The following is a 27,549-nucleotide window of genomic DNA, read 5'->3' as shown; positions in this document are numbered from 1 at the left end:
TGAATATACACTATTCTTTCATTCCGCCTGCACCTTTTTCACAATGGTATTTTTTTCCTGAAGCACAAGAGGATTCTTCACATTTTGTCTTGTCCTCTGGTTACAGAATACAACCATGAACAATCTGCAAGTGGTCTGAAAAGTTGATGTTTCTCAAGTATTCTGTTATTTAAACCATTAACTTCCATCATATTGAAATCAAGTCATTTGTAACATCACAAGAAACATAGCTTATATTACCTATATGAATCTCTTTAAATTAATAACCTTTTTGAATTATGTGTCATGGTAAAATATCTGTAAATATCATATAAGTTATATTATTAGACTCCTTCTATTACTTCATGAGCAATGGATTCCCCAAATATGATGGCCATAAGTTACCATGTTTGCATTTTAATCCCTGTCCCACCTTGGATGTTTGATAGCCTAAATTATATAGTACAAGCAAGGCAAGCAAAGGCTCAAATTATGGTTATATTGGGGAGTGAGAAAAAGTATTTTTTAAGATTATTGATGACTTTAAAACGTACCAGCTCTACTGTAATGACAATTGAGATTGAGCCAACCCTTTCCTTTTTGCTAGCCGTTGCATGTTAGACATCTGTAGGATTTTAAGACATAGAAGAATACCAGTAAATATGTGTCGAGCATTTTATCTAATTTACCAAATTCTCCACATATTTGCATACATTTAATACAAGTTGTAATTATTTGCATCAAAACAAAAATGTTACAAAACTATAAGACATTGATATTGTTCGGTATATGTTACAAACGCATATAAAACGCATATAAAATGAATTCCTATTGCAAAGACAAAAATGTTGCCGTCGTAAACCATATTGCATTACAATCTGATGCATGGATCATAAGATATTCTTGGATTATAAATTGCAGCAATAAAACACTTGGGGTCAATCAAGTACCTTGTGAAACTGTCAGCAGAATTTAGGTCACTGCTTACAGCAGACGGATTTCTGCCCCTGGCAAAACAGGCAGGGGATGCTGTCAAACAATTTGTGTTTGCTTATATGCTGCAGTAAATCCACAGGGAATTTGAATTCCCTGCGGCCTCTGCTATTTTGTAAGATCACTCTTGTATATGAAGGGAACAGCTCTGGTGGTATAAGTTCATTAGAATATTGCTAAGTGGGCCATTTCCTAATATGACATTGTCTTCTTTTATGCCTATGCTTTTTAACAATAATAATAAGCTAAACAGAAAACAATAAGAGATTTGAAAGCAATAAATAATGGGTAATTTTTTTTATATTACACATTTCTTTTTAAACAATTCATCTTAATTGATTGGATAATTCATTCATAAAATACATCTGCCCAAACTATTTGCCTTAAGGGTAAATATTAAGATTGCCATAGGGAGCTAATTACCCTATTGTTTTTCATGAAGGCCTGGATAACTTTTGTCCCTCATTCGCAATGGAGGGATAGCATATTATGATGCCTGAACGCTAGCTATTAATATTATGTGCAGGACATAAAAGGATTTTTCCCTGATGCTGCTGGCCATCCTCTCTGGCCACAGATGAATATATCATTAAGAAGAGCTGTAGCCTCAGAAAATAAATGATCTAAAATTGAAAATAGTATTTGAGTGCTTTTTAACACATCACAGTTTAAAACGTACAACATATCTGGAAAGAAAGAGATTAAAATTAAAGCTCAGTGAATAGATTTAACACACATCAACTTCGAAACAAATATTTCAAAATTTGTCAAAACTGAATAATTATCTATTTGTTTTAGCTGAATTCTCTAAAAAGGCTTCAGAAAACATAAGACAAGGAAGTAAGATCACATGAGATCGGGCGTGGACAAACGTGCTTCCCCAAAATGCCTTGCAGTTACCTCACCCAATAGTACAGCCAATGAGGAACTCTTGGTCAGAGGTCACTAATGACTCAGCCACTATAAAAGCCCAAGCAGGGCAATTTGGACAGACTATGGATATGAGAATGAACCTCAGAAGCAAAATACATATTGTGAGGATTAGTGTGTGAGAAGAGAATAGACAGATTGAATTACAAGAAATAGAGAGGGAGAGAGGAATCACTGAGGACTGTGTTAGACAAGGAGCTGCTACTTTCAGCTCTACTCAGTTTTTGCACCTTTCCAGTGTCTGATTTTGCTACACTCAAACTACCTGTAATTAAACACCCCCACCACATAGTTCAGTTTGTGACGATTTCGTGAAGCACAGCACTCAGTTTTTGCATCTGTGTAATGTTTGCTTTTCCACACCCTATATTGCTGTATATTCTGTGCAAAACTATTAGAATTTATACACTATTCCACACTATATACTAATTCAATCATTGACAATTTAGTGATGTACAGCACTCAATAACCGGCTCAGGCTTAGTGGTACCTTATTTAACAATGTCTGGTAAAAGAAAGAGCTGGAATGGAAATGGTAATGTAAAAATAAACACTAATGCCACAAGTTCTGCCAGTAACAATGTGGGAGGCTGTATAGTGCAAGAAGCAGCAGTAGCACCGACAAATCACCCATCCAGCCAGTGGTAGCAGACATAGACTAGAGTTGTATATTATCTCCAAAAGGCAAATTATTTAGTAAAAATGTTATATTTTTGAAAATGAACGTGATATATTTTTAAATAAAAAATAATAATGCTTTTAAAAAATGATTTTTTATAATAAAAGGCATAAAAAGCTGTAATGCAGTGGTTTATTGAACAAGCTGCTTGTTACCACTCGTTAACATCCTTTTACCTATAGCCTTTATAGATGTCTCTTTGACATTACTAAGGCTGTGCATTAAAAAGCTTCAAAGAAGTTGCATACAGTCCTACAGGCTTCAGAGTGTCTTGCACGTCTTCTCAGGGCAATTGGAGGCTTTTTAGCACTTTCTATTCATGTAGAATCAATTGAGTCAGATTTTATATTTTTCAGACAAATCCAGATCCGCTGCTATTCTTGCTCAGAGGAATAATTAATGCTTCTATGGACAAAAAAAAGTTTTAAGGAGAGATGAGCACATCTCAACTTAAAACTTATTTTTGTCTGTAGAAGCATTAATTATTCATTTGAGCTACAATAGTAGCTGATCTGTAGTACCCAGCAGTATCCACTGCTAACAACTGACCACTGCAAGGGGTGGTAACAGCTGAATAGTAAGGGGTGTCCGACCCCCATCATTCTACTATTGATGACCTATCTCTTAAATAGGTAATCAATAATATAGTATTGAAAACCTCTTTAGGCATGTTAAAAATATAAATGCAATTATTTTATTTGCCCTCATCCAGGTAACTTTCCGCCCTCCAAGATTCTCGTGCACTAGAGAATAAGTCTGTCAATTCCTGATAAGTTATAATCAAATACTGCAGATGCAATTCTAGGAAATATTAGATTTTTTGGGCTTTCCACTATTAGAAGAGTTTTTACTTAAAGGATATTAGTTATTACTTATACAGATGAGTGAAACAATTTGCTGCTTGGTGTTACTCTATCATTGCGGAATGACACTCACATGAGGTCGGCTAATCAAAAGTGGAACCACAGAAGACAGCATGTAGGACTCATATTGAAGGGCTCCAATCCAGAGGTCATGGAGTACTGACTTGGCCACTGGACCAATGTCCTACAAATTTATTTGCTCATCTCTATTGTGAGGATCTGAGGTTGTGGGTTGTAATAATCACCTAGACAGGTTGATGATGAAACAGTATTTTATTCCTTACATCCAAGGTTTTACAACAACTCCAGGTAAATGGCCAAAATACATTGCCTCTAGTCCACAAGATCCCCTCCCCGAGGCGGTAGTTTCACTGCCTTTGTAGCAGGCGATACTCACTGTCTCTCAACTTTTGGTTGGCCCACAGATTTTGTATCTCCAGCCAGTATAGTCTGTATTCACATTCCACTCTCCTCCAGATGACTGATAAAATGATAGAAGCACAGGTATGCAGTAGCAATAGTCCTTAAGAAATTTCAAATTCAGATGACAGATCCCACAACTGTAGCACGTTTATCAAGCCTAGTCAGCAACCAGTCTCTAAACTCCATAGACCATCCATACCTGGTCTCCAGGACCTCAGCCTAGATCCTCTCCCTTCAACGTCATTCCACCCTGACCTCCCTGACTAAACATGTGGCTTATCTTTCTCCTTCTGTGGGATTAGTTTGGCATTACAGACTCCTTATTACATCTGTCTCACTCTAGGACCCAGAGGCTACCTCCCTCTTGCTGGTTAACACCCTGGACTTGGTGTTTAAATACTTTCAGTTGTAATAGGGAGGTGCCAGTGAAATTCACATGTTTCCTTGTGAAAGCTTGGAGCCTGTGCTGTTCTTACTTCCTTTTGGGTGCTAAGCTGATGTGTGTGCTTTCTCTCTGAAATCGACTTAAGCTAAGTTACTTTCCCCTGTATCTGTCTACCTTGTTGTCTTTATTTGTTAGTGAGGACTGACTAGTTTTCACCCCCCCCCTTTCCCTAGCCAGGGCCTAGCTCTAAAGAAATGCAGGGTTTTAGATTCCTGTGCGGCGATTGGTGAGGAACCAATTTAGGGATGTTGGGTGAGACAGGGTGATATCAGATCAGCCTAGGAGGTCTAAACTCCCCCTTTTCCTAGCGTCTGGGCTCCCTTCCTCTCATCCCTTCGTGTTGCACTTAGTCTTTCCCACACCTTGCATGACAATGAAGGAGCAAAAAAAAAGCATGAGTAGTCCAGTACATTCCTATACTATGGGCTGACATAGATAGCCAAATGCTGTCATGTATTAAATAGTCTTAGTAGCTACTTATGAGTAAAAATACCATTGTTCTGTCACATATTCACCTTGCCTCTCTCCTCCTCTGTCAGGTGCCACGGCTCTGACTCTGTGAGCAGCGCAGCAACGGAAGTGGTTCATAATGATGACTTTTATAGTGTCCTTCTACAGTGGGAGTAATCTACTCTGCTAGCTAACTTGATTTCCAAAGTTTTCAGTATTTTATTTATGTATGTTAATTAGATCTTGCTGACTGGCCATTAGCTGGGATGTGTCAGCAGACGAGTGTAGGATTCAGAAGCCAACGAGGGATTGAGATGTCCTATTTAAATCTCTTAGTTGCACCTTTTCATGGCCCATTTTTGCATTACATAAAACTCACCATCTGGAACACTCTGTAGAGGACACTACCTTGAATTGCCACTCTGATAAGGACAGTGTAGGCAACAGCTGGCAAGCCAGTGCAAATAGTGAAGAGTCTACTACAGCACTCAGGCAAGCATCACAGCACCTTCAAACAGCTTTAGCTGAGAGTCGGACCCTCACCAATTAAATATTGGTAATTCCCAAGTATAGGTAATCAAGCTGGGTAAAAACTTTAAATGAAATGTTTAAAACATATTTTTTGGAAAATTGTGATATGACTAGATTAAGAGCAATACTTTGTTTTAATAGCTTGAGTATTCTGCCCTCTAGTGTTTCTAAAATACATTCCTTTTTCTATGTTGAACAGCATGCTTGTTTCAATTCCTGTGATTAGAACTAACAGCTTTTTTTTGTGTATATAGGGAGAGACCTGCAAAATTAACTGGGGTGGGGAGAGGGGAAAAGCCAGCTGGGGGTGCATCAGTATAGATAGGTCTCTCCCTGTAGTTCCTGGCTGCTGGCTGCTTTTTCAAACTATATTTCTCCCAGTGATCTAAGAGGAAACTATACTGACTAATTATGGGACTGCCGTGGTAAAGAGCAGCTATAACCGAAATCTTGAAATTCACAGACTTATCCAATTGGATAAGTCTGTGAATTTCTGGAATTGGTAATGTTGGGATCACAAACAACATTTCTCAACAGTGAATTTTCTATAACCAAAATCTACTACTATTTTACCCAGAAAAAGACAGCTTAAGATTGTTGGCATTGATAAACTAATTTATTGATATATTCTGATTGTCAAATTTGAATTTAGGAAGCAATTTTTTAATTAATTTCAGACAATTTGCAACCAATTGATAAGGTTTTATATTGTCTTTCTTTGGATCAACAACAGATTGTGTTTTCTTAGTGTAACAACTATTTTTCTATGTTAGACCAGATCATGTGTTTGTATTTAAGAGTAATTATTATGGAGACTTATTTATCAAATGCAGTAAGAAAACAAAAATTGAAATATGCTTTCCCTGATATCAACTTTTCATCTCTTGACAATAATGGCAATCTAGTTCCATATCAAACACTGGGAAATAAGCGAAAACAAAATTCAATCTAAAGGAGAGAGAACTGGGTATGGCCTTCCTTGAAAGAAGTCGGTCACAACACCAACACTTGACAGAGCATGAACTGTCATGTTCGTAAAGAAAAAGGTTTTTTTCTCCTGCTCACATGTCCATTTGTGCCTGGCCACAATCCCAAAGAATCCAATTCAATACGAAAAAATCCGTCACCAAAGCGATATGTTCCAAACTTTTATTCCAGAAAATTCTTAGATGTAAAAACACAGGAAACATTTTGGAGGTGGAGGGCTTAATACAGCAAGGTCCCAGGACACTGGTTTACACGTTTCAGGGCTATGTGTGCCCCTTAATCATAACCTCATGTTCGGCAGGCTGCACTGCAGGAATTAAGGAGTAGAGATGAGCGTTGTTCTACTCGAACTGTTCGCCAATCTCAAATTCGAGCTGTTTTGGGCGGTGTTCGAGCCGGTCGGCGAACACGAACAATTTAAGAAAAATTCGGCTGTTCGAGGTTATGTTCGATAACTGTTCGTGCACCAAAATCATAACTGGATTTTTTCTCAGTAATGATGAAAATTAATGTTAATACGCAGTTTGAGTGTACAGCGGGGCGGGGGGAGGGGCAGGGGATGGATCTCTGCAGGAACAATGAAGATCTCCATTTTTTTTTCTCTTTCCCGCATTTGCAGTGGGGAGGTGCAATCTGTCAGCCTATCAGCAGCGCACACACGGAGCGAAGTGCTTTTTTTCACACAAGCAAGGGCATGTGTGATTGGCAGTGTATGTCACATGTCCTTGCCCTATAAGACCAAGCCAGTTTCCCCGTCGCCACCATTTTCTCACTGCTGCAGCTGCGTGTTAGACGGCACCGCTGTTGCTGTGTGCGCTATACCTTGTTAATTTCAAGCCAATTTTCGCACAAATATACAGATAGCTTGGGAGTAGGGAATAGTTGTGATTGCAGTCCTTTTAAGGACTAGGTTACAGCATTTCCTACGACTTTTATTAGGCAGGTCTGTGCTCTTAAATAGATAGATTGTGGGAGTAAAGACTAATTGTAATTGGAGTCCTTTTCAGGACTAGGTTACATCAGTTCCTATCAGTTTTTGCCAGGCAGGTCTGTGCCAGTGCTGTGCAAGTTTTTTTCACAGCATTTGGCTGAATCTAGCAAAGCTAATCCTTTTTGGCCTATTGCAGAGTGTGTTAGTCAGTGGAGTAGCCTATCTGTGTTGCAAGATATACCACCTGTGTATAGAATACCAATTTTTTTACTGCACCTAGTGAAGTAAAATTTTTGGGCATAGCATCATTCTATTAGTCCATCTATACTGACCTCCATCAGGTTTCAAACTGAATATAATTTTTTTCTGCATCTAGCTCTGAAAAAATATTTGGGCTTCTAGCAGTGTGTGGGACTTGGTCTATTAGTCCATCTATACTGACCTCCATCAGGTTGCAAATTAAAAATAATTTTTTTCTTCATTTAGCTCTGAAAAAATATTTGGGCTTCTAGCAGTGTGTGGGACTTGTTCTATTAGTCCTTCTATACTGACCTCCAGCAGGTTGCAAATTGAATATAATTTTTTTCTGCATCTAGCTCTGAAAAAATATTTCAGCTTCTAGCGGTGTGTGGGACTTGGTCTATTAGTCCATCTATACTGACCTCCATCAGGTTGCAAATTAAAAATAATTTTTTTCTGCATCTAGCTCTGAAAAAATATTTGGGCTTCTAGCAGTGTGTGGGACTTGGTCTATTAGTCCATCTATACTGACCTCCATCAGGTTGCAAATTAAAAATAATTTTTTTCTTCATTTATCTCTGAAAAAATATTTGGGCTTCTAGCAGCGTGTGGGACTTGTTCTATTAGTCCATCTATACTGACCTCCATCAGGTTGCAAATTAAAAATAATTGTTTTCTGCATCTAGCTCTGAAAAAATATTTGGGCTTCTAGCAGTGTGTGGGACTTGGTCTATTAGTCCATCTATACTGACCTCCATCAGGTTGCAAATTAAAAATAATTTTTTTCTGCATCTAGCTCTGAAAAAATATTTGGGCTTCTAGCAGTGTGTGGGACTTGGTCTATTAGTCCATCTATACTGACCTCCATCAGGTTGCAAATTGAATAAAAAAAATTTCTGCATCTAGCTCTGAAAAAATATTTGGGCTTCTAGCGGTGTGTGGGACTTGGTCTATTAGTCCATCTATACTGACCTCCATCAGGTTGCAAATTGAATAAAAAAAATTTCTGCATCTAGCTCTAAAAAAATATTTGGGCTTCTAGCGGTGTGTGGGACTTGGTCTATTAGTCCATCTATACTGACCTCCATCAGGTTGCAAATTAAAAATAATTTTTTTCTGCATCTAGCTCTGAAAAAATATTTGGGCTTCTAGCAGTGTGTGGGACTTGGTCTATTAGTCCATCTATACTGACCTCCATCAGGTTGCAAATTAAAAATAATTTTTTTCTGCATCTAGCTCTGAAAAAATATTTGGGCTTCTAGCAGTGTGTGGGACTTGTTCTATTAGTCCTTCTATACTGACCTCCAGCAGGTTGCAAATTGAATATAATTTTTTTCTGCATCTAGCTCTGAAAAAATATTTGGGCTTCTAGCGGTGTGTGGGACTTGGTCTATTAGTCCATCTATACTGACCTCCATCAGGTTGCAAATTAAAAATAATTTTTTTCTGCATCTAGCTCTGAAAAAATATTTGGGCTTCTAGCGGTGTGTGGGACTTGGTCTATTAGTCCATCTATACTGACCTCCATCAGGTTGCAAATTAAAAATATTTTTTTTCTGCATCTAGCTCTGAAAAAATATTTGGGCTTCTAGCAGTGTGTGGGACTTGGTCTATTAGTCCATCTATACTGACCTCCATCAGGTTGCAAATTGAATAAAAAATTTTTCTGCATCTAGCTCTGAAAAAATATTTGGGCTTCTAGCGGTGTGTGGGACTTGGTCTATTAGTCCATCTATACTGACCTCCATCAGGTTGCAAATTAAAAATAATTTTTTTCTGCATCTAACCCAGCCAATAGTTTTGGCCTAATACCACAGTTTGGCCACTCAGCTCTGCTCGGTTACCATCCATTGTTTTTTTGTGCAAACAACTCCAGAGTTGTGAATTAGTTAACCACCAAAATGAGTGGAAAAAGGCCTGCTGCTGGTGGAAAGGGGAATAGGTGTGTTGGGAAGGGGAAAAAAGGTTGTGTCCGTGGGGTAGGTGCAGAAGAAAGACCATCTTCCAGCCAAACTAAAATGTCTACTTCTTTTAGCGGACAATGTGATAAGATCCCTTTCTTACGGCCACGCCAATCGCTACAAATTCCAGATGAGGCACAAAAACAGCAGGTGCTTCAACGGATATCAAGTGCTCCTTTAAGTGGGCTCTCCTCCACATCAACTTCAACATCACAAATACTCCAGTCCTCAAAGGTGTCACCCAAATCGCACTTGCTTCCTCACAGCTCCCAAATCTCCAGCTGCCCGTCTGAGTATGAGGTAGAACAGATGGTTGAGTCTGCAGAGCTGTTTACTCATACTATAGCCTGGGAATCAGAGGTCGACTCCAGCGCTTCTGTGAATCCAGACGAGGAAATGATCTGCACTGATGCCCAGAATCTTTATGAGTCGGATCCAGGACCAGACGCAGAAGGTTCTGACCATAATGTAGACCCTCATTCCCAAACTGTAACTCCTGTTGGTGGAGACAATGAGGAAGACGATGATAAGACTCAAATACCTGATTGGAGCGACAACTTTAGTTTTTTGTCAGGGCAGGAACAGGTTGGCTCTGAGGACGACGGGTGTGATAACGCACAGGGTGATGATGATGAGGTCGGAGATCCCACTTACTGTCAACCCACAGTCAGCCAAGAGATGAGGTCAGCAGAGGAGGTGGAGGAAGTAGAGGAGGAGGAGTTGTATGCGGAAGGGCTAACATCTGCAAGGTCCAGACGGTCGGCAGCACCAGGGCGGCAGGCATGTGAGGGTGGGGGAGATGATTTTACCAGGGCGCATGGTAGCAGCCAAACTAGTGAGGAAGGTGCAGGAGCCCAGGAAGAAGTGGAGGACGAACTGATGGAAGACTCATCAGATGAGGGAGACCTTGATCACATTTCTGTTGTGCGAGGTTGGGGGGAGAGGACAGAGGAAGGAAGCATGATTGTTACCTCGCCACCAACACAACAGGGACTTGGTGCTCCTGGATGCGCAACACACATGAGTGCCTTCTTGCTGCACTACCTGCAACATGACCCTCGAATTGTGAGAATTAGAAATAATCCTGACTACTGGGTTGCCACACTGTTAGATCCCCGGTACAAAAGTAAATTTGCAGAAATTATTCCTGCCATAGAAAGGGATGCACGCATGCAGGAGTATCAGCAGAGACTGTTGCAGAATCTTACATGTGCTTTTCCACAAAATACCAGTGGTGCACGTAGTGAATCTCACAGTTCCAACTTGCCAACCGTGGGACCGTCAAGTGTTCAGCACTCAAACCGTAACAGAACCACAGTATCTGCTGGTAACATCAATTTTGCGGAATCATTTCACCACTTTTTTAGCCCATCCTTTGCAAGGCCACAGGAGACAAGAAGTCTGACACATAGTCAACGCCTAGAGACGATGGTACAGGAGTATCTCCAAGTAAACATTGAAGCCACGACTGTGTCACTGGACCCTTGCTCTTTTTGGGCTTCCAATCTGGATAAATGGCCGGAGCTAGCCACTTACGCCTTGGAGATCTTGTCATGCCCCGCAGCCAGCGTTCTGTCTGAACGTGTGTTCAGCGCTGCTGGTGGTGTGCTGACAGATAAGCGCACGCGGCTCTCCACTGATAATGTAGACAGACTCACGTTCATAAAGATGAACAAATCATGGATCCGAAACGACTTTTCTACCCCTGTGTCATCCTGGGGAGAGTAAAAGCTTGATGATTGGTTAAAATCACCCTACCAACCGTTTTAAGCTTTCAAATTACTAATCATGTTTATCTGTATCTTGACTGGAAAATAATTTGGGCTTTGTAGCAGTGTGCAGCACTGATCCTATTAGGCCATCTATAATAAGCTTCACCAGATTTAAAATTAAAAATAATTTTTAGCTGCATCTAGCCCGGAAAATAATTTTGGGGCTCCGAGATGCGCAAGACACATAAGTGCCTTCTTGCTGCACTACCTGCAGCATGACCCTCATATTGTCAGAATTCGAAGTAATCATGACTACTGGGTTGCCACACTCTTAGATCCCCCAAACTTTTCGATCAACCTTTTCATTTTAATAAAGACCAAAAAAATGGTCATTTTTGAAATTATAAGCATTAGCAGGTTGTTAGAAACTGAAATCAAACAGTTTTCAACTCAAAACTTTATTCTAGGTGATGTTACATTTTCACATAGGACCCCTTGTTCGAAAGGAGCTTCTGAACTCTCTCGTCCATTGAATTTGTCAGGTTTTGGATGGTTTCTGCTTCAATTGTTTTGCATGAGGACAGAATACCCTCCCAGAGCTGTTGCTTAGATGTGAACTGCCTCCCGCCATCATAGACACTCCTTTTAATGATGCTCCAAAGGTTCTGAATGGGGTAGAGGTCAGGGGAGCATGGGGGTCACACCATAAGTTTGTCCCCTTTTATGCCCATATCAGCCAGAGATGCAGATGTTTTATGTGCAGCATGAGATGGTGCATTATCATGCAGAAAAATGATCTTGCTGTGAAATACACGGTTCTTCTTCTTGAACCATGGCAGGAAGTGCTGTTTGAGAAAATCCACATACATTATGGAGTTCATCTTTAGCGCCTTCAGGGATCCTAAAGGGGCCGACAATCTCTCTCCCCATGATTCCAGCCCAAAACATTACTCCACCTCCTCCTTGTTGGCGCTGTAGCCGTGTTTGCGTGGGGTGTCCATCAACCAGCCATCCTCCACTCCATTCATCTGGACCATCGAGCGCTGCACGGCACTCATCCGTGAACAAAACAGTTTTGAAATCAGTCTTCATGTAATGTTTGGCCCACTGGAGCCGTTTCTGCTTGGGTGAAGTGGATAGAGGAGGTCGACAGGATGGCGTATGCACAGCTGCAAACCTCTGAAGGACCCTGCATCTTGTTGTTCGGGGGACGTTGGAGGCACAAGCAGCTTCAAAAACTTGTCTGCTGCTATGACAAGGCTTTTTTGCCGCTGCTCTTTCAACCTGACGTAATTGCCTGTAGGAAAGAGTCCTCAATTTGCCCTTATCAGCACGCACACGTGTGTACTGTGAATCAGCTACATACTTCTTGATTGCCAAGACACTTCATCCTGATCATCGCACAATGTTGATTGTAGTCATGCCTTGACCTAAACACTCCACAATTTGTTGCTTCTCAGCAGCCGACACATCCTTTTTCTTTCCCATTTTGGCAGAAAATGTAGGCTGCTTAATAATGTGAGAGAGCCTTCTTAAGTAGTCTTGCCTTTCATTGGACACACCTGCCAAACTAATTAGCACAGGTGTCTGCAATTGCTTACAGTGATATAAAGAGCCCTGACACACATCACCATCAATGAGTTTAACTGACAAACAAACAAATTCTTCCCTTATCACTCCTAAACACTTTTTGCATAATAATTTGGAACGTGGTGTACATGTGCTTTTCCACAAAACACCAGCGGTTCACGTAGTGAATCTTACAGTTCTAACTTGCCAACCGTGGTCTGTATGGAATTTTTCAATAAAGGGCCCAAAATTAAGATAACATAGATGGGAGAGGTCTCTATGAATAGGAATTCCTAAGTATTTGATACCCTGTGAGGGCCAGGCAAAGGGAAAGTTGGACTGGATGGAATCCTATATGGATTTAGGGAGGGAGACATCGAGGGTCTCAGACTTCGCTGCATTGATTTTAAAATTTTACCATGTAACAAAGTGATCTATTTCAGCCATAACAGCAGGGATGGATATATGTGATTGAGTGATATATACTAGGACATCATCAGCAAATAGAGAGCACTTGTACTCGGTGCCTCCCACCTCAATCCACCTAATATTGGGGTTATGGCGAATTGATGAGAGCAGGTGCTCCGTCACTAGGATGTATAAGAGAGGGGACAGAGGACATCCCTGCCTTGTCCCATTGGTGATTGTGAAAGGTGATGAAAATGTTCTGACGCACCCCCTGGGCCTTGGGACACCCGGAGCCGGACCCTTTTTGGTGGATGCTGGTGGTTGTAGTCTTCGTGGCGGCGATCCGGTTCCGTGGCTCAGGGCGGTCAAACCAGTGGCGGAACTATTTATGTGGTTTTGATGTTTAAATGTCCGACTACGCCACCCGTGGATTGCGGTCAGAGTGAACCGCCGCTACAGGGCAGACCGCTAAGGCTGGTGTTGTGGGTGCAGCAGAGCGTAGCATAACTCCCCACGGGAGGAGTATAGCCTCAGGGCAGTGTATGCGGAGGATGGGGGTGATGGTGCAGGGCAGCAGCAGTAACGACACGGAGTCAGTGATGCAGTTCAGGGCCTTTACTCACAGTTCTTATTATCCAGACCACGTCTGCAGGTAACGGCTGCCCACGTCGTACTGTGCTCACCAGGTGAGGGGCTCAGACAACTCCCAGATAACTTTGGAGCGCTTCACAGGACCCCCTTTATGTGTCCTTTGTCTGGCCTTTCTTACCAACACTTCTGTCCGGCTGCCTCGGGCCTCCTCTTGGTAAACTTGGCGCCAGTTTCCCTGACCCTATGTGGTGCCTTCCTAGCGGGTGGAGCAAGGGGCTGCGCCACATAAAATGTCAGAGCCTCCGGTTTCTAGCTGAGGGTCGTTTCCTGCCTCCACTAGTTCGGGGACCGGTCTCCCCCTTTGGCCTGACCCCTCCACGCAGGTGGATTCGGGCGTGCGGTGGCGACTCGCCCGTCCGCACCCCTGGGATCCCTTCATTCCTCGTTCCTGGAGCCTTCTCCGCTCCTCTTCCTTCCTTCTCCCTCTTGCAGGCCTGGGCCTCTGTTACTAGGCCCGCCTCCGGAGCAGAGCTCATGCAGAGCCCCTGCTCCCTGCCACTTCTGCTCAGACTTCTCTGCACTGAACTAAGATGGTGCCCACCTTTTATACTCCCTTCTCAATGCACCCAGGAACTGCTTCCTCCCTGCTCCTGCACTGCAGGGTTCCCCTTCCTCAGTGTTCCCTCCCCCCACTCCAGCCAGGGACAGGGACTGTCGTGCCCATCTCAGGGGCATATTGGTCGCCCTGCCCCACGGCAATGTGGTGTAATGCATGCAGGTGTCGGGTCCTGATCTACACTCCATCCTTATCTGAGAGTGAGATATCACACCTCTGGGTGAGGTGCAATATGTCTGTAGCAACCGAGCCCTCGGTGCTACAGTTCCATTTATCTTCAGCCTAGGTGACGTATTGTGATACAGGGCCGTGATTTTGGCTATAAAAGGGTCCCCTAGACCCCTACCCCAAGCTTTTTAAGAGAATCATATATGGCATGCCAGGAGACTCTATGGAATGCTTTCTCAGCATCCAACGAGAGTATCTACTTACAAATTTTTAACTGCATCTAGCCCAGGAAATACTTTGTGCCTAGTAGCAGTGTCTGCTAGTCAGCGGATTATCCCGGCTGTTAAGCAAGCTACACCACCTGTAGTTTGGACACTTAATTTTTTCAAAGGAAATGCTTCGGGACCACGGGATACTTAGTGAAGAGCATCAGGAGGCACCCCAAGGCATAGGGGCTGGGACTGGCACTAGGATGCCTTGCGGTGGACAGCCGAGCTCGATCCTTATAAAAGCTTTTTAACTGCAGCAGCTTTAGTGGACGCTACTGGAGCTGGAATTACGCGGCTGCTGGCATGAGACTTGCCCTCCAATAGATCCTTGTAAATGGATTTAAAGTGTATTCATTCAAATTAGAGGGACAATTTAAATTAAAAAGCTTAGAGCTGCCTTCACCACAGGGGGGCTCTCTCGACCCACCAGCGGACAGGCACCAGTATTGGGAGAGGGGGGCTGGCCGTCAGGGTTCACCGCGGCTCTGGCACAAACCCGGCGACACGGAGGTGGCACGGGCAGGAGCGGACTGGCCGTCTCGGCTTCTCACTTTTTGGATTTTAGAAGGGCATGACATGCCTATATCTGTGTCTCCCCCTCCTTTTACTCCTCCACCTCTTTTCTTTTCGCATGACTATATGTACTTGTCACTTTTCCATGTGTTAGTTGTGTCTTCTGAGCAGTTTGTCAGCTTTTGGACACCTTTGAAGGTGTTTTCTATGTGTTTCTATGTGTTTTTGTTTGCCTGCCATTGGTTTTAATGGTGTTCGAAGGTGTTCGACGAACAGTTCGACGAACAGTTCGGCGCACACACGGGTGTTCGACGAACTGAACCGAACTCGAACACTACGGGGGTGGCTCAACACTATTAAGGAGCCTTGGCATATAGAACAAGATTTTTATTAATAACCAACATGTTTCATTTGTCAATTTGGGCAATTGATGTTATTTTTACATTGAAAATGGTGTTAGTCTGGCACCAAAACATGTTGGTTATTAATAGAAACCATGTTTTATATGCCAATACCCCTTTATTCCTGCAGCGCAGCCCACCGAATGTGACAATGCTTACTCTGGCAAATACATATCTAGAGATTTGCTTCTCTCCATCTACTTTTGGACACTTTAGCTACCGCCTCCCGGTCCCCTGCCCTGGAAGTCAGAGTCAGGCAGCAGCAGTGGTTTTCCATGCTTCTTTAGGTATTGTGCCTTTATACCACCCTTCCCGGTGAGCACTATCACCATTTCAAACCCCTATTTTACCTACGGTAATGCTCTATTGTGTGTGCTTTTGTCCCTATCTAGATTTCTGCCCAGCACCAACACTTACATATATTTATATGAGGAAATTAAAATTTACTACATGAAGGGACTGATGGGGTGGTGGTGAGTGATGGCAGATATTAATGCACATAAATAATGAAGAGTCATTGTCAGTTATTGTATTGTCATTATCTGGATACCTGCTTTCCTGTCCCTTCATAAGCACAAAATGTATATCTATATATAAGTCACCAGTTTTATAATGCCCATTATAAGCCACATTTTCTGTAGAACGCCAGAACTTATAAATGCTGCACTCATCTTGAAAATTAAACTTGCCATTGTCATTAATAGTTAGATATTTTACTAACATAAGTGATAAAGCAAAACAACCCATTAAATATGCTTTTTCTTTTATTAGGAAATATATGTATTTATTCATACAACGACTGAATCTAAATATCTGGATAAAATGAGATGTTTTCGAAAACGATCAGCATTACCAGTCCTTGGCGTTCTAATCTTTTGCCTGCTGTTTATGAATTTATACATTGAAGATGAATATGTTATGGTAAGGAGTAATGCCATTTTGATCTTTGTGTTATTAACTTGACATAGCTTGCAATTCATTTATATGAAGGATATCTAGTTATAATTTTAATAAAAAATTAGTCTGTTTCAACTGTCTAAGAATTAGACTATAATAATAATTCTGCCACATAATATCTACCTTAGTAATCAAATATATTTGTTACAATGCATCTTAGATAAAATACTAGGTAATTTTTCAAAAGTCTTTATTTTCGGGGTTTGCTGCTTTGATCAATCTTTACTTTCTGGATAGCATTCTGGAGTAGCTGAACAGATAATCAGGCACCTGGCAAGAGCTGGATGAAGTGGGAAGTGTAACTTGACTCTGATTGCAGAGTACACTACAACCTCAATACTCAGGCAGTACTCAGTCGCCTGAGCCACACTTAAAGGGAATTGGTCAATAGCATTAATCCTCCTAAGTCGTCTTGGGCATATGGGCATGAGGGTTATGACAACACATATCTGCATCACAATCTGCCTCCAGGGCTTACTTTGAATATAAAGGTGAGTTACCAGTGTGATGTGTAATGACTGCTCTCTGCTCTCCTAATCTCACTCTATTACCAGTGTAAGACATATAACTAACACAGTAGAACTGAGTGGAACTGAACATTGTCTCATAATAAATACGTTAGCATCTGCAGCTGTCACAGCTCTGCTGTATTGCAACAATATTGCAACCCTGTCTGCCTGTGAGATGGAAGCTGAAGCCATGAAAGGAACCTGCAAATGTGTCAGTTATAATCACACACAGCTCTGCAGTGAGATCAGGAGAATAGAGAGCGGCCATCACACATCACACTGGTAACTCCTCCTTCTTATAGAATAAGGACTGGGGGCAGAGTTATCTTCCAGGCAAAGTACTCCCCATAGCCTGGAAGAGATCATTTACAGAAACGAAAACTGTGGATTTCTACTGAAATAAGACATCAAATATCAAGGTATCATTTTATTCAGCTTCCTATAACCTGCATACCCATATAGACAGCATTAGATGCTTGATTCTACTGGCAGATTTCCTTTAAAAGGACTTGGATGATGACATCAGAGATGTTTGCCAGGTTATTATGGTAACTGAGCATGGAATAGCATAGAGGAAAAATGGCTATAGGAGAAGGAAGCAAAGCCCTTCGTTGGAACTGGGACAGGTGAGTTGCACAATTGTATCCATTTTGTGAAAATGTCTGTTCTTTTAGTTCTCCTTCAGACATTCAATATAATGTGTTTAGTAGTATTGAGCATTCCGATACTGAAATATTGGGTATCGACCGATATTCTCGGTATCGGAGTTCCGATACTGAGATCTGATACTTTTAGAATATCGAATACCGGAATCGGAAGTTCCCATAATGCCTGCGCTCTGCAGTGTCTCTGAAGGATGACAAGCTGGATGGCAGCGCTCAGCTTACTGTACTTGTCATTTAGTGTTAAAAGATTTATTAAAAAAAATAATAGTGTTTTGATGCACCATCTCTTTAAAAAAGCCGGCCGGCAATTCAGCATCGGTACCCGACAATTTAGAATAGAAAGAATAGAGCATCACACATAGATTAGATACAAAGAAACCTGTCAGTCACATATATAAGAAGTACAGTAATAGTGTAGATTACTGTACTTGTCATTTAGTGTTAAAATAAAGGATTTATTAAAAAAAAATTGGCGTGGGGTTCCCCGTAATTTTAGTCTCTAGCGGAGGTTAAGCAGATGGCTGGGGCAGATGTTTGAAGCGTGGGTAGGGGGTAATACCCACGGAGCTTCCCATGCTACTTATATCAGCCCCCAGCTGAATACCTAGACTTTACTAGCTATTAAAATGGTGGACCCCCCAAAAAATGATGTGGGGTCCCCCTTATTTTAATAGCTAGCAAAGGCTAGGCAGACAGCTGGGAGCTGATATCAATAGCCCAGGAAGGGTGCCATGAATATTGGCCCCCTCCTAGGCTAGAAACACCAGCCGTCAGCCGCCCCAGAAATGGCGCATCCATAGGATGCGCCAATTCTGGCACTTAGCCTCGCTCTTCCCACTGCCCTGTAGCGGTGGCAGTGGGGTAATAGGGCTGGGGTTGATGTCAGCTTATAATGCCAGCTGACATCAAGCCCTGGTTAGTAATGGAGAGGCGTCTATAAGACACCCCCATTACTAACCCCATAGTCAAAGTTAAAAAAAACACAAACACCCAGAATAAAGTCCTTTAATTGAAATAAACACACAATTCTTTATTGTTCTAAATTAAACCATACTTACCGTCACGCCCATTCCAGCTGAATCCAACGATCTCCTGCAATAAAAGTAAAATAATAAACTAACATCATCCTTACCTTTCCATGGTTCCCACGATGGCTCCAGCTCTGCTACATTCACATGACAGGCTGGATCGCAGCCGAAAGCTGCCATCCAGCTTGCTATGCGGCAGACACTGAGAAGCGCAGGCATGCTTGCGCTCCTCAGTGTCTCACTGTGACGGCATCCAGATGAGCCGAGTTCATGTCCAGTGAACTCAGCTCACCTCATGCACGTCACTGACAGCGTGGGAAAATTCTCCTGCGCTCAGCGCTTCAGCAGGAGAATTCTCCCATGCTGGGATGGCATTGAGATGACAGGCTGGATCGCAGCTGAGCGCTGCCATCCAGCTTTTCATCCTTCAGAGACACTGCAGAGCGCAAGCATTACCCAGTGAGCCACCGCACCAGGACCCTGGATGAGTTGGGTACAGCGCCAGAAGACGGCACTTCTATGAACGCGCCATTTTCTGGGGTGGCTGCAGACTGCAATTTGCATTGGGGGGGGGCAGAAAGCTTGGGCCTCCATGCGCTGCGGATACCAGCCCCCAGCTGCCTAGTTATAAATGGCTGGACACAAAAATAGGGCGAAGCCCCACGTATTTTTTTTTTTATTATTTCATGAAATTCATAAAATAATAATAAAAAAAAAGGGTTACCTATATTGTTGTGTCCGGCCAGGTACAAATAGGCATCTGGTGGTTGGGGGCAACTCGTTCCTGGATGCTGTACCTGGCTGGCATACAAAAATATGGTGAAGCCCACGTCAACATTTTTGGGAAAAATTAATTAAAATATAATTAAAAAAAATAATAATTTAGGGACTGCATCTTTATTAACCCCTCATGTGGAGTGGTTAATAAAGATGCAGTCCCTAAATGTGCTTTTTTTAAAAAAAATTATTGAATTTTTCCCAAAAAGTTTGACGTGTCCAGCCAGGTACAGCAGGCAGGAACGGACTGCCCCCAACCCCCAGATGCCTATTTGTACCTGGCTGGAAACAAAAATACAGGGAAGCCCTTTTTTAAATTATTTAATGAATTTCATGAAATAATTTTAAAAAAATTGCCGTGGGGCTTCGCCCTATTTTTGTGTCCAGCCAGGTACATCTAGGCAGCTGGGGGCTGGAATTCACAGCGCAGGGAGGCCCAAGCTTTCTGGGCCCCCCCCGCTGCAAATTGCTGTCCGCAGCCACCCTAGAAAATGGCGCGTTCATAGAAGCGCCATCTTCTGGCGCTGTACCCAACTCATCCAGGGCCCTGGTGCGGTGGCTCACTGGGTAATGAAGGGGTTAGGGCCAGCTTGGCATTATCAGCTGGCCCTAAGCCCGAAATTCATGGGATCACGCCAGTATTAGACATGACCGCCATGAATTTCTTGTAAAGTATTTAAAAAACGCAACACCCAGAATAAAGTCCTTTAATTGAAATAAAAACACAATTTTTTATTGTTCTAAATTAAACCATACTTACCATCACGCCCATTCCAGCTGAAGCCAATGTCTTCTGCAATAAAAGTAAAATAATAAAGCAACCTCATCCTTACCTTTCCATGGTTCCCATGACGGCTCCAGCTCTGCTACATTCACATGACAGGCTGGATCGCAGCCGAAAGCTGCCATCCAGCTTGCCATGCCGCAGACACTGAGAAGCGCAGGCATGCTTGCGCTCCTCAGTGTCTGGCTGTGACGGCATCCAGATGAGCCGAGATCATGTCCAATGAACTCAGCTCACCTATGCCGTGTCTCCGAAGGATGACAAGTTGGATGGCAGCTTTCAGCTGCGATCCAGCCTGTCATCTCAATGCCATCCCAGCATGGGAGAATTCTCCTGCTCAAGCGTTGAGCGCAGGAGAATTCTCCCATGCTGTCTGTGACGTGCATGATGTGAGCTGAGTTCATTGGACATGAGCTCACCTCATGCACGTCACTGACAGCGTGGGAAAATTCTCCTGCGCTCAGCACTTCAGCAGGAGAATTCTTCCACGCTGTCAGTGACGTGCATAAGGTGAGCTGAGTTCATTGGACATGACCTCGGCTCATCTGGATGCCGTCACAGCCAGACACTAAGGAGCGCAAGCATGCCTGCGCTTGTCAGTGTCTGCGGCATGGCAAGCTGGATGGCAGCTTTCGTCTGTGATCTAGCCTGTCATGTGAATGTAGCAGAGCTGGAGCCATCGTGGGAACCATGGAAAGGTAAGGATGATGTTGGTTTATTATTTTACTTTTATTGCAGAAGACATTGGCTTCAGCTGGAATGGGCGTTTTGGTAAGTATGGTTTAATTTAGAACAATAAAGAATTGTGTGTTTATTTCAATTAAAGGACAATATTCAGGGTGTTTGTGTTTTTTTTAACTTTGACTATGGGGTTCGTAATGGGGGTGTCTTATAGACGCCTCTCCATTACTAACCTGGGCTTGATGTCAGCTGGCATTATAAGCTGACATCAACCCCAGCCCTATTACCCCACTGCCACCGCTACAGGGCAGTGGGAAGAGCGAGGCTAAGTGCCATAATTGGCGCATCCTATGGATGCGCCATTTCTGGGGCGGCTGACGGCTGGTGTTTCTAGCCTGGAGGGGGCCAATATTCATGGCACCCTTCCTGGGCTATTAATATCAGCCCCCAGCTGTCTGCCTAGCCTTTTTTCTGGGTCCCCCATTTTAATAGCTAGTAAAGGCTAGGTATTCAGCTGGGGGCTGATATAAGTAGCCTGGGAAGCTCCGTGGGTATTACCCCCTTCCCAGTCTTCAAACATCAGCCCCAGCCGTCTGCTTAACCTCCGCTAGAGACTAAAATTACGGGGAACCCCACGCCAACCTTTGTTTTAAGAAATCCTTTATTTTAACACTAAATGACAAGTACAGTAATCAACACTATCGCTGTACTTCTTATATATGTGACTGACATGTTTCTATGTATCTAATCTATGTGGGATGCTCTATTATTTCTATTCTAAATTGTCGGGTACCGATGCTGAATTGCCGGCTGGCTTTTTTAAAGAGACGGTGAATGAAAACACTATTATTTTTTTTAATAAATCCTTTAACACTAAAGGACAAGTACAGTAAGCAACACAGTCACTGTACTTATTATATACAGTATGTGACTGACATGTTTCTATCTATCTAATCTATGTGTGATGCTCTATCTTTCTGTTCTAAATTGTCGGGTACCGCTGCTGAATTGCCGGCCGGCTTTTTTAAAGAGACGGTGCATGAAAACACTATTATTTTTTTAAATAAATCCTTTACACTAAATGACAAGTACAGTAACCAACACTGTCACTGTACTTATTATATATGTGACTGACATGTTTCTATCTATCTAATCTATGTGTGATGCTCTATTCTTTCTGTTCTAAATTGTCGGGTACCGGTGTATGCTGCTGCTGAATTGCCGGCTATTCATGTAATACATTCTACATTATTCTTAGTTGTTTTCCTTCATGTAGAATTAACCTACAAGGAAAGAAAGGGTTTATTTTCATTCCGATATTTCTGTCCCATTGACTTTCATTGGTTTCCGGTATCGGAATCGGCAATATCCGATATTTTTTAGGTATCGGTCCGATCCAATCCGATATCCCGATATCGGAAGGTATCGCTCAACACTAGTGTTTAGTCCTAGTGGAAAGACAAAGCAATTTCTAGTGCATTATTAATGGTTGGCCAACACAATAGCAGGGATTGTGCCTCCTATTATTTAAAAGAAAATTCAGCCTGTAAAACAGAACTACAAAGCATGTGTGACCACTGCCATTGAGCACAATAGGTGTATGTTTTGAGAAGGAATAAAAAAAGGTCTACTTAAAAAGTATGCAGCAGCAAAAACTAAACACTGGAGCATTTTGTCATTATAATTATATTAATTTAATTCTATAAATGTGTGAATTTATTATTTGTGCATTGTATAAATCAATTTATTTATCTATTTCTTTTAATATTTTTTACCTTTCTGATTTTTGTGTAGGAAGAAGATAAAAGACTTAGAGATGCTTCTACTCATCAATTAAACTCAGATTCTTACGGCAACACAGTCAGAGAGTTTTCTAATTTCTCCTCATCTATAAATGTTACATATCAGATATTAGCTGGAATACCAATATCACGAAAACGTACGTAATCACTTCGACCAGGAATCCATTGATCAAAGTTAATTTTATTCTTAAAGTAATTATTCCACAAAACATTTATCATCTATTCCTATGGTAGTCTTGTAGAAGTAATGTCCAATTGCCAAAAAATCAGCCAATCAGTGAACTGCACGTGGATGAGAAATAAATATTTCTTTCAAAACTAATAATTGCTTTATTTTTAGCTTATTTTTTCTGAAGCACAAGTATCACAAAGCTCAAAACAGTTAGCATTTATTACACTGTGCTTTTATGAAAGCACTTTAAGTCCCTATTGTTCCATACTATGAAGTCATGGGTGCTATTTTTGCCACCATATGATACCACCATACAGAGTGGCATTAGGTAAATGTACTAAGGATGAGCAAATCTCCCGAAATTGGAATTTTGACAAATATGTTCAAATTTGCTGCATATAAAAATTAGTGTACCCTAAGGCTTCCAAATTACCTGGAATAACATGTATGACACTGTAAGGCAAGGGTCTCAAACGCGCAGCCCGCGGGCCGCATGCGGCCCCTCCAGCTGCTTCTTGTGGCCAGCAGGCACAGACCCCGTAACTATCGCGTCTCTCTCAGCAGCCGCCGACATCCGCGCTTGTAGTGCAGTGTATTGCCGCGCAGAGACTGGCTCTCTGCACAACAATACCAGTGTCAACCGCCGGCCTATCAGAGGCCAGCAGCTGACCTCTGCGTCCCAGCGCAGCAGCGTATGACGTCACTGCCATGCGCAGATGGCAGATGCTGACCTCTGATAGGCCAGCGGCTGACACTGGTATTGCTGTACAGAGAGCCGGTCTCTGTGCGGCAATACACTGCATTACAACACTGATGTCGGCGGCTGCTGGAGAGAGCCGCGATCATTATGGGGTCTGTGCCTGGGGGTCACAGGTGCAGAAAGGACTCCGAGGGAACAGAGGACAGGTGAGCACTTTTTTTTTTTCCTCTGTCATGTGAAATATAGCACAGGGGACCTGTGCTCAGTATAGGGGGGGCACTGTGCGCAGTATGGGGGACGTGGACCTTGAGCACTGTATGGGAGGACGGGAACCCTGAGCGCAGTATGGGGCGGAGGGCGGCTCTGTGCGCAGTATGAGGGGGGACCTGGATGGGGAACATGTCTACAACATAGGGACCTGGATGGGGGACATGTCTGCAACATAAGGACCAGGATGGGGGACCATGTATGCAATATGGGGGACCTGGATGGGGGACCATGTCTGCAACATGGGGGACCATGTCTGCAACATGGGAGACCTGGATGGGAGACCATGTTTGCTGGATGGGGGACCTGGATGGGGGACCATGTCTGCAATATGGGGGACATGGATGGGGGACCATGTCTGCAATATGGGGGACCATGATGGGAGACCATGTCTGCTGGATGGGGGACCATGTCTGCAATATGGGGGACCTGGATGGGAGATCATGTATGCAATATGGGGGACCTGGAGGGGGGACCATGTCTGCAATATGGGGGATCTGGAGGGGAGACCATGTTTGCAATATGGGGGATCTGGATGGGAGACCATGTCTGCAATATGGGGGACCTGGAGGGGAGACCATGTCTGCAATATGGGGGACCTGGAGGGGAGACCATGTCTGCAATATGGGGGACCTGGAGTGGAGACCATGTCTGCAATATGGGGGACCTGGAGGGGAGACCATGTCTGCAATATGGGGGACCTGGAGAGGAGACAATGTCAGCAATATGGGGGACCTGGAGGGGAGACCATGTCTGCAATATGGGGGACCTGGAGGGGAGACCATGTCTGCATTATGGGGGAATTCGAGGGGAGACCATGTTTGCAATATGGGGGACATGGAGGGGAGACCATGTCTGCAAGATGAGGACCAGTTCAAAAGGTGTATAGAAAATAAAATGGTATCACTAAAAATGCCACTTTGTCATGCAAATAATGCGGCCCCCCAAATTAAATGTTTTTCCTTGTGCGGACCATATGCCCAGCTGAGTTTGAGACCCCAGCTCTAAGGTCTCCTAAGATTGTAGCCAAACCCTTTCAAGCTATTTTACACAATTCCAACCTTTGTAGTGTCAAAGTGACCTTAACACACATCACTTTGGGTAAACAGATGGTAATTTGGGTTAACAAAGCACTTTTAATAACACACTCTTCATGAAAATTACAATTAAAATAATGGTCAAAAATGTAGTGTGTTTAATTTCATAAACAGTATTTTTATGAAGATCTGGATTCTGAATTCATTCCAACCCCTTTAAATAGATTAAAAAGATAAGAAGCAAGAAACATTTCTAGTTTATAGAGCTATTCAATCTTACCCAAAGTTCAGAAAATCTACTAAAGTAAAAAAGAAAAATCCTAGTCATAATTCTTTTCAATTAATCAATATCAAGATAAAGTGGCTATTGGATCTGATTGCAACACTAAAAATTGGCCTCTCATGATGGTAAGCACAAGATTATTAAATTAGAGCCGTGCACAAGGAATCCCCAATATATGCCACATTGAAGAGGTTTTGAAAATCGTCTCAACCATCCAAAGCAATTGCAAAACGAGCAAAGTACAGTGATTTACTTTGTTATATATGAAAAATAAATTAAAAAGAACTGTGTGAGTACTCACCATCCCTTCTTTTTGTGTAGGTTTTCTAACAATTGGCCTATCATCTGTGAAAAGGAAAAAAGGAAATTATTTGCTTGAAACTATCAAATCTGTTTTCGAACAGTCAAGCTATGAAGATCTGAAGGAGATAGCTGTAGTTGTTCATTTAGCTGATTTTGACCTAGCCTTGCGTGAAAGCATTGTACAAGATATATCAAGAAAATTCTCTCACCATATTATTGCAGGAAGACTAGTAATTATCCATACTCCTGTACAGCACTATCCTGTATTAGAAGGCTTGAAAAGAAATTATAATGATCCTGATGCCCGGGTTAAGTTTAGATCTAAGCAAAATGTTGACTATGCCTTCTTACTCAACTTTTGTGCTAATCTCTCAGATTATTATTTAATGCTTGAAGATGATGTTAGATGTGCCAAGAATTTCCTGTCAACAATTAAAAAAGTGATTAATTCCAGGAAAGGATCCAACTGGGTGTCTTTGGAGTTTTCAAAACTAGGATATATTGGTAAACTATATCATACCCATGATCTACCACGACTTGCCCATTTTCTACTCATGTTCTACCAGGAAATGCCTTGTGATTGGTTGCTGATTCATTTTAGATGCCTGTTAGCCCAAAAAGAAGCAATTCGGTTTAAGCCATCTCTTTTTCAACATATGGGATATTATTCATCATATAAAGGTGCTGAGAACAAATTAAAGGATGATGACTTTGAAGAGGACTTGCTTGATATTCCCGATAACCCCTCTGCAATTCTCAGCACCAATATGAATACATTTGAAAACTATGAGATTAATAGGGCTTATAGCAGTGCAGAAGAATATTTCTGGGCCAAACCCCCTTCTAGTGGTGATTTTTATCACATTGTTTTTGAGAAACCTATAAAAATAAGCAAAATCAAAGTCATCACAGGAACTGAAGATCGTCAAAATGACATACTACACCACGGGACCCTGGAGGTTGGAGAAAGATTAATTGGGTCTAAGAAGAATAGAAAATGTACAACTTACCTTAGATTAGGTGATTTCATAAATGGATACTTTGAAATAGACAATATAGACCGTAAAGTTCTTTTTAATATTGACTGCATTCGAGTTTTAGTGACTAAAAATCAAAATGAATGGCTAATTATTAAAAGCATAAGTGTTTGGACTACTGAGACTCTGAACCAATAAAAAAATATTTGTTTGCAGCCTTCCTAATGGAAGAAAGACATTTCAGTTGAATGACAACTGGTCTATTTCACTTATGGACTACTTTTTGCTAATGTGTGAAATGCAAACGGCAAATTAAATGTGAAAAGGATCTTTATATTTTACTATTTCTGTCAGGCAATATTCAAGTCTATTGGTGTTTTTGAATGTCCCCTATTTTATATCAAAGAGAAGCATAATTTTCCCATAATCTGAAAACAATTTTTGTAGCCTATTTATTTGAAGATTTTATGTGTTAAATCTATGTGAAAGTCATTAAGGATATGCACAATCTGTCTTGCTTTTATGTTTGTTTTGTCTCTATGGTACAGTATTTTACTACCTCTATTTTCTTTGTATATTGAGCCCATTTTTTACCATAATCTTAAACGTTTAATGCACAAGACAAACTTAATTAAACACTGTGATTGAACACTGTGGATGATTTTTTTTTATTTTATGCTTTACTACCAGTTGTTACAGTTAAATTCATTAAACTTTGGTTGAAGTGCTAATGTGTGGTATATTTTGTAATATTTTGGCAGTAAACATTTTTTGTTTCACCTTTTGATATGGTATATCTAGCGACTACAATATTTTTGGGCAGAGATTACAGATCTGGCCTTAAAGGGGTCGTGTACTACTCAGACGGCACCTTCTCAAATGCTGCATTTTCCAAAGTTAAATGAAAACACCATATACTCACCACCCATACTTGCGACGTTGCAGCAA

At 42.0% G+C, this 27,549-nt stretch overlaps 1 protein-coding gene across 4 annotated transcripts in view; it reads left to right on the top strand.

Annotated features, from left to right (window-relative positions):
- The window catches only part of MGAT4C (MGAT4 family member C), a 259,360-nt gene extending 232,055 nt beyond the window's left edge, over positions 1 to 27,305 (top strand). For all 4 annotated transcript variants that reach the window (XM_073651630.1, XM_073651631.1, XM_073651629.1 and 1 more), the window contains exons 3-5: positions 16,431 to 16,580; positions 22,855 to 22,999; positions 25,643 to 27,305. In XM_073651630.1, coding sequence (XP_073507731.1) covers positions 16,482 to 16,580; positions 22,855 to 22,999; positions 25,643 to 26,799 — 1,401 coding nt within the window. In that variant the 5' untranslated portion in view covers positions 16,431 to 16,481 and the 3' untranslated portion in view covers positions 26,800 to 27,305. The remainder of the gene's footprint in view (positions 1 to 16,430; positions 16,581 to 22,854; positions 23,000 to 25,642) is intronic.
- Positions 27,306 to 27,549: the final 244 nt, after the last annotated feature.

Source organism: Phyllobates terribilis, unplaced genomic scaffold, assembly GCF_046119375.1.
Source record: "Phyllobates terribilis strain yellow unplaced genomic scaffold, ASM4611937v1 Scaffold_11__3_contigs__length_659146591, whole genome shotgun sequence".
In the NCBI taxonomy this organism is placed as follows: Eukaryota; Metazoa; Chordata; class Amphibia; order Anura; family Dendrobatidae; genus Phyllobates; species Phyllobates terribilis.
Note: the sequence above shows the minus strand (reverse complement) of the source record. Positions and strands in the feature narration are given on the sequence as shown.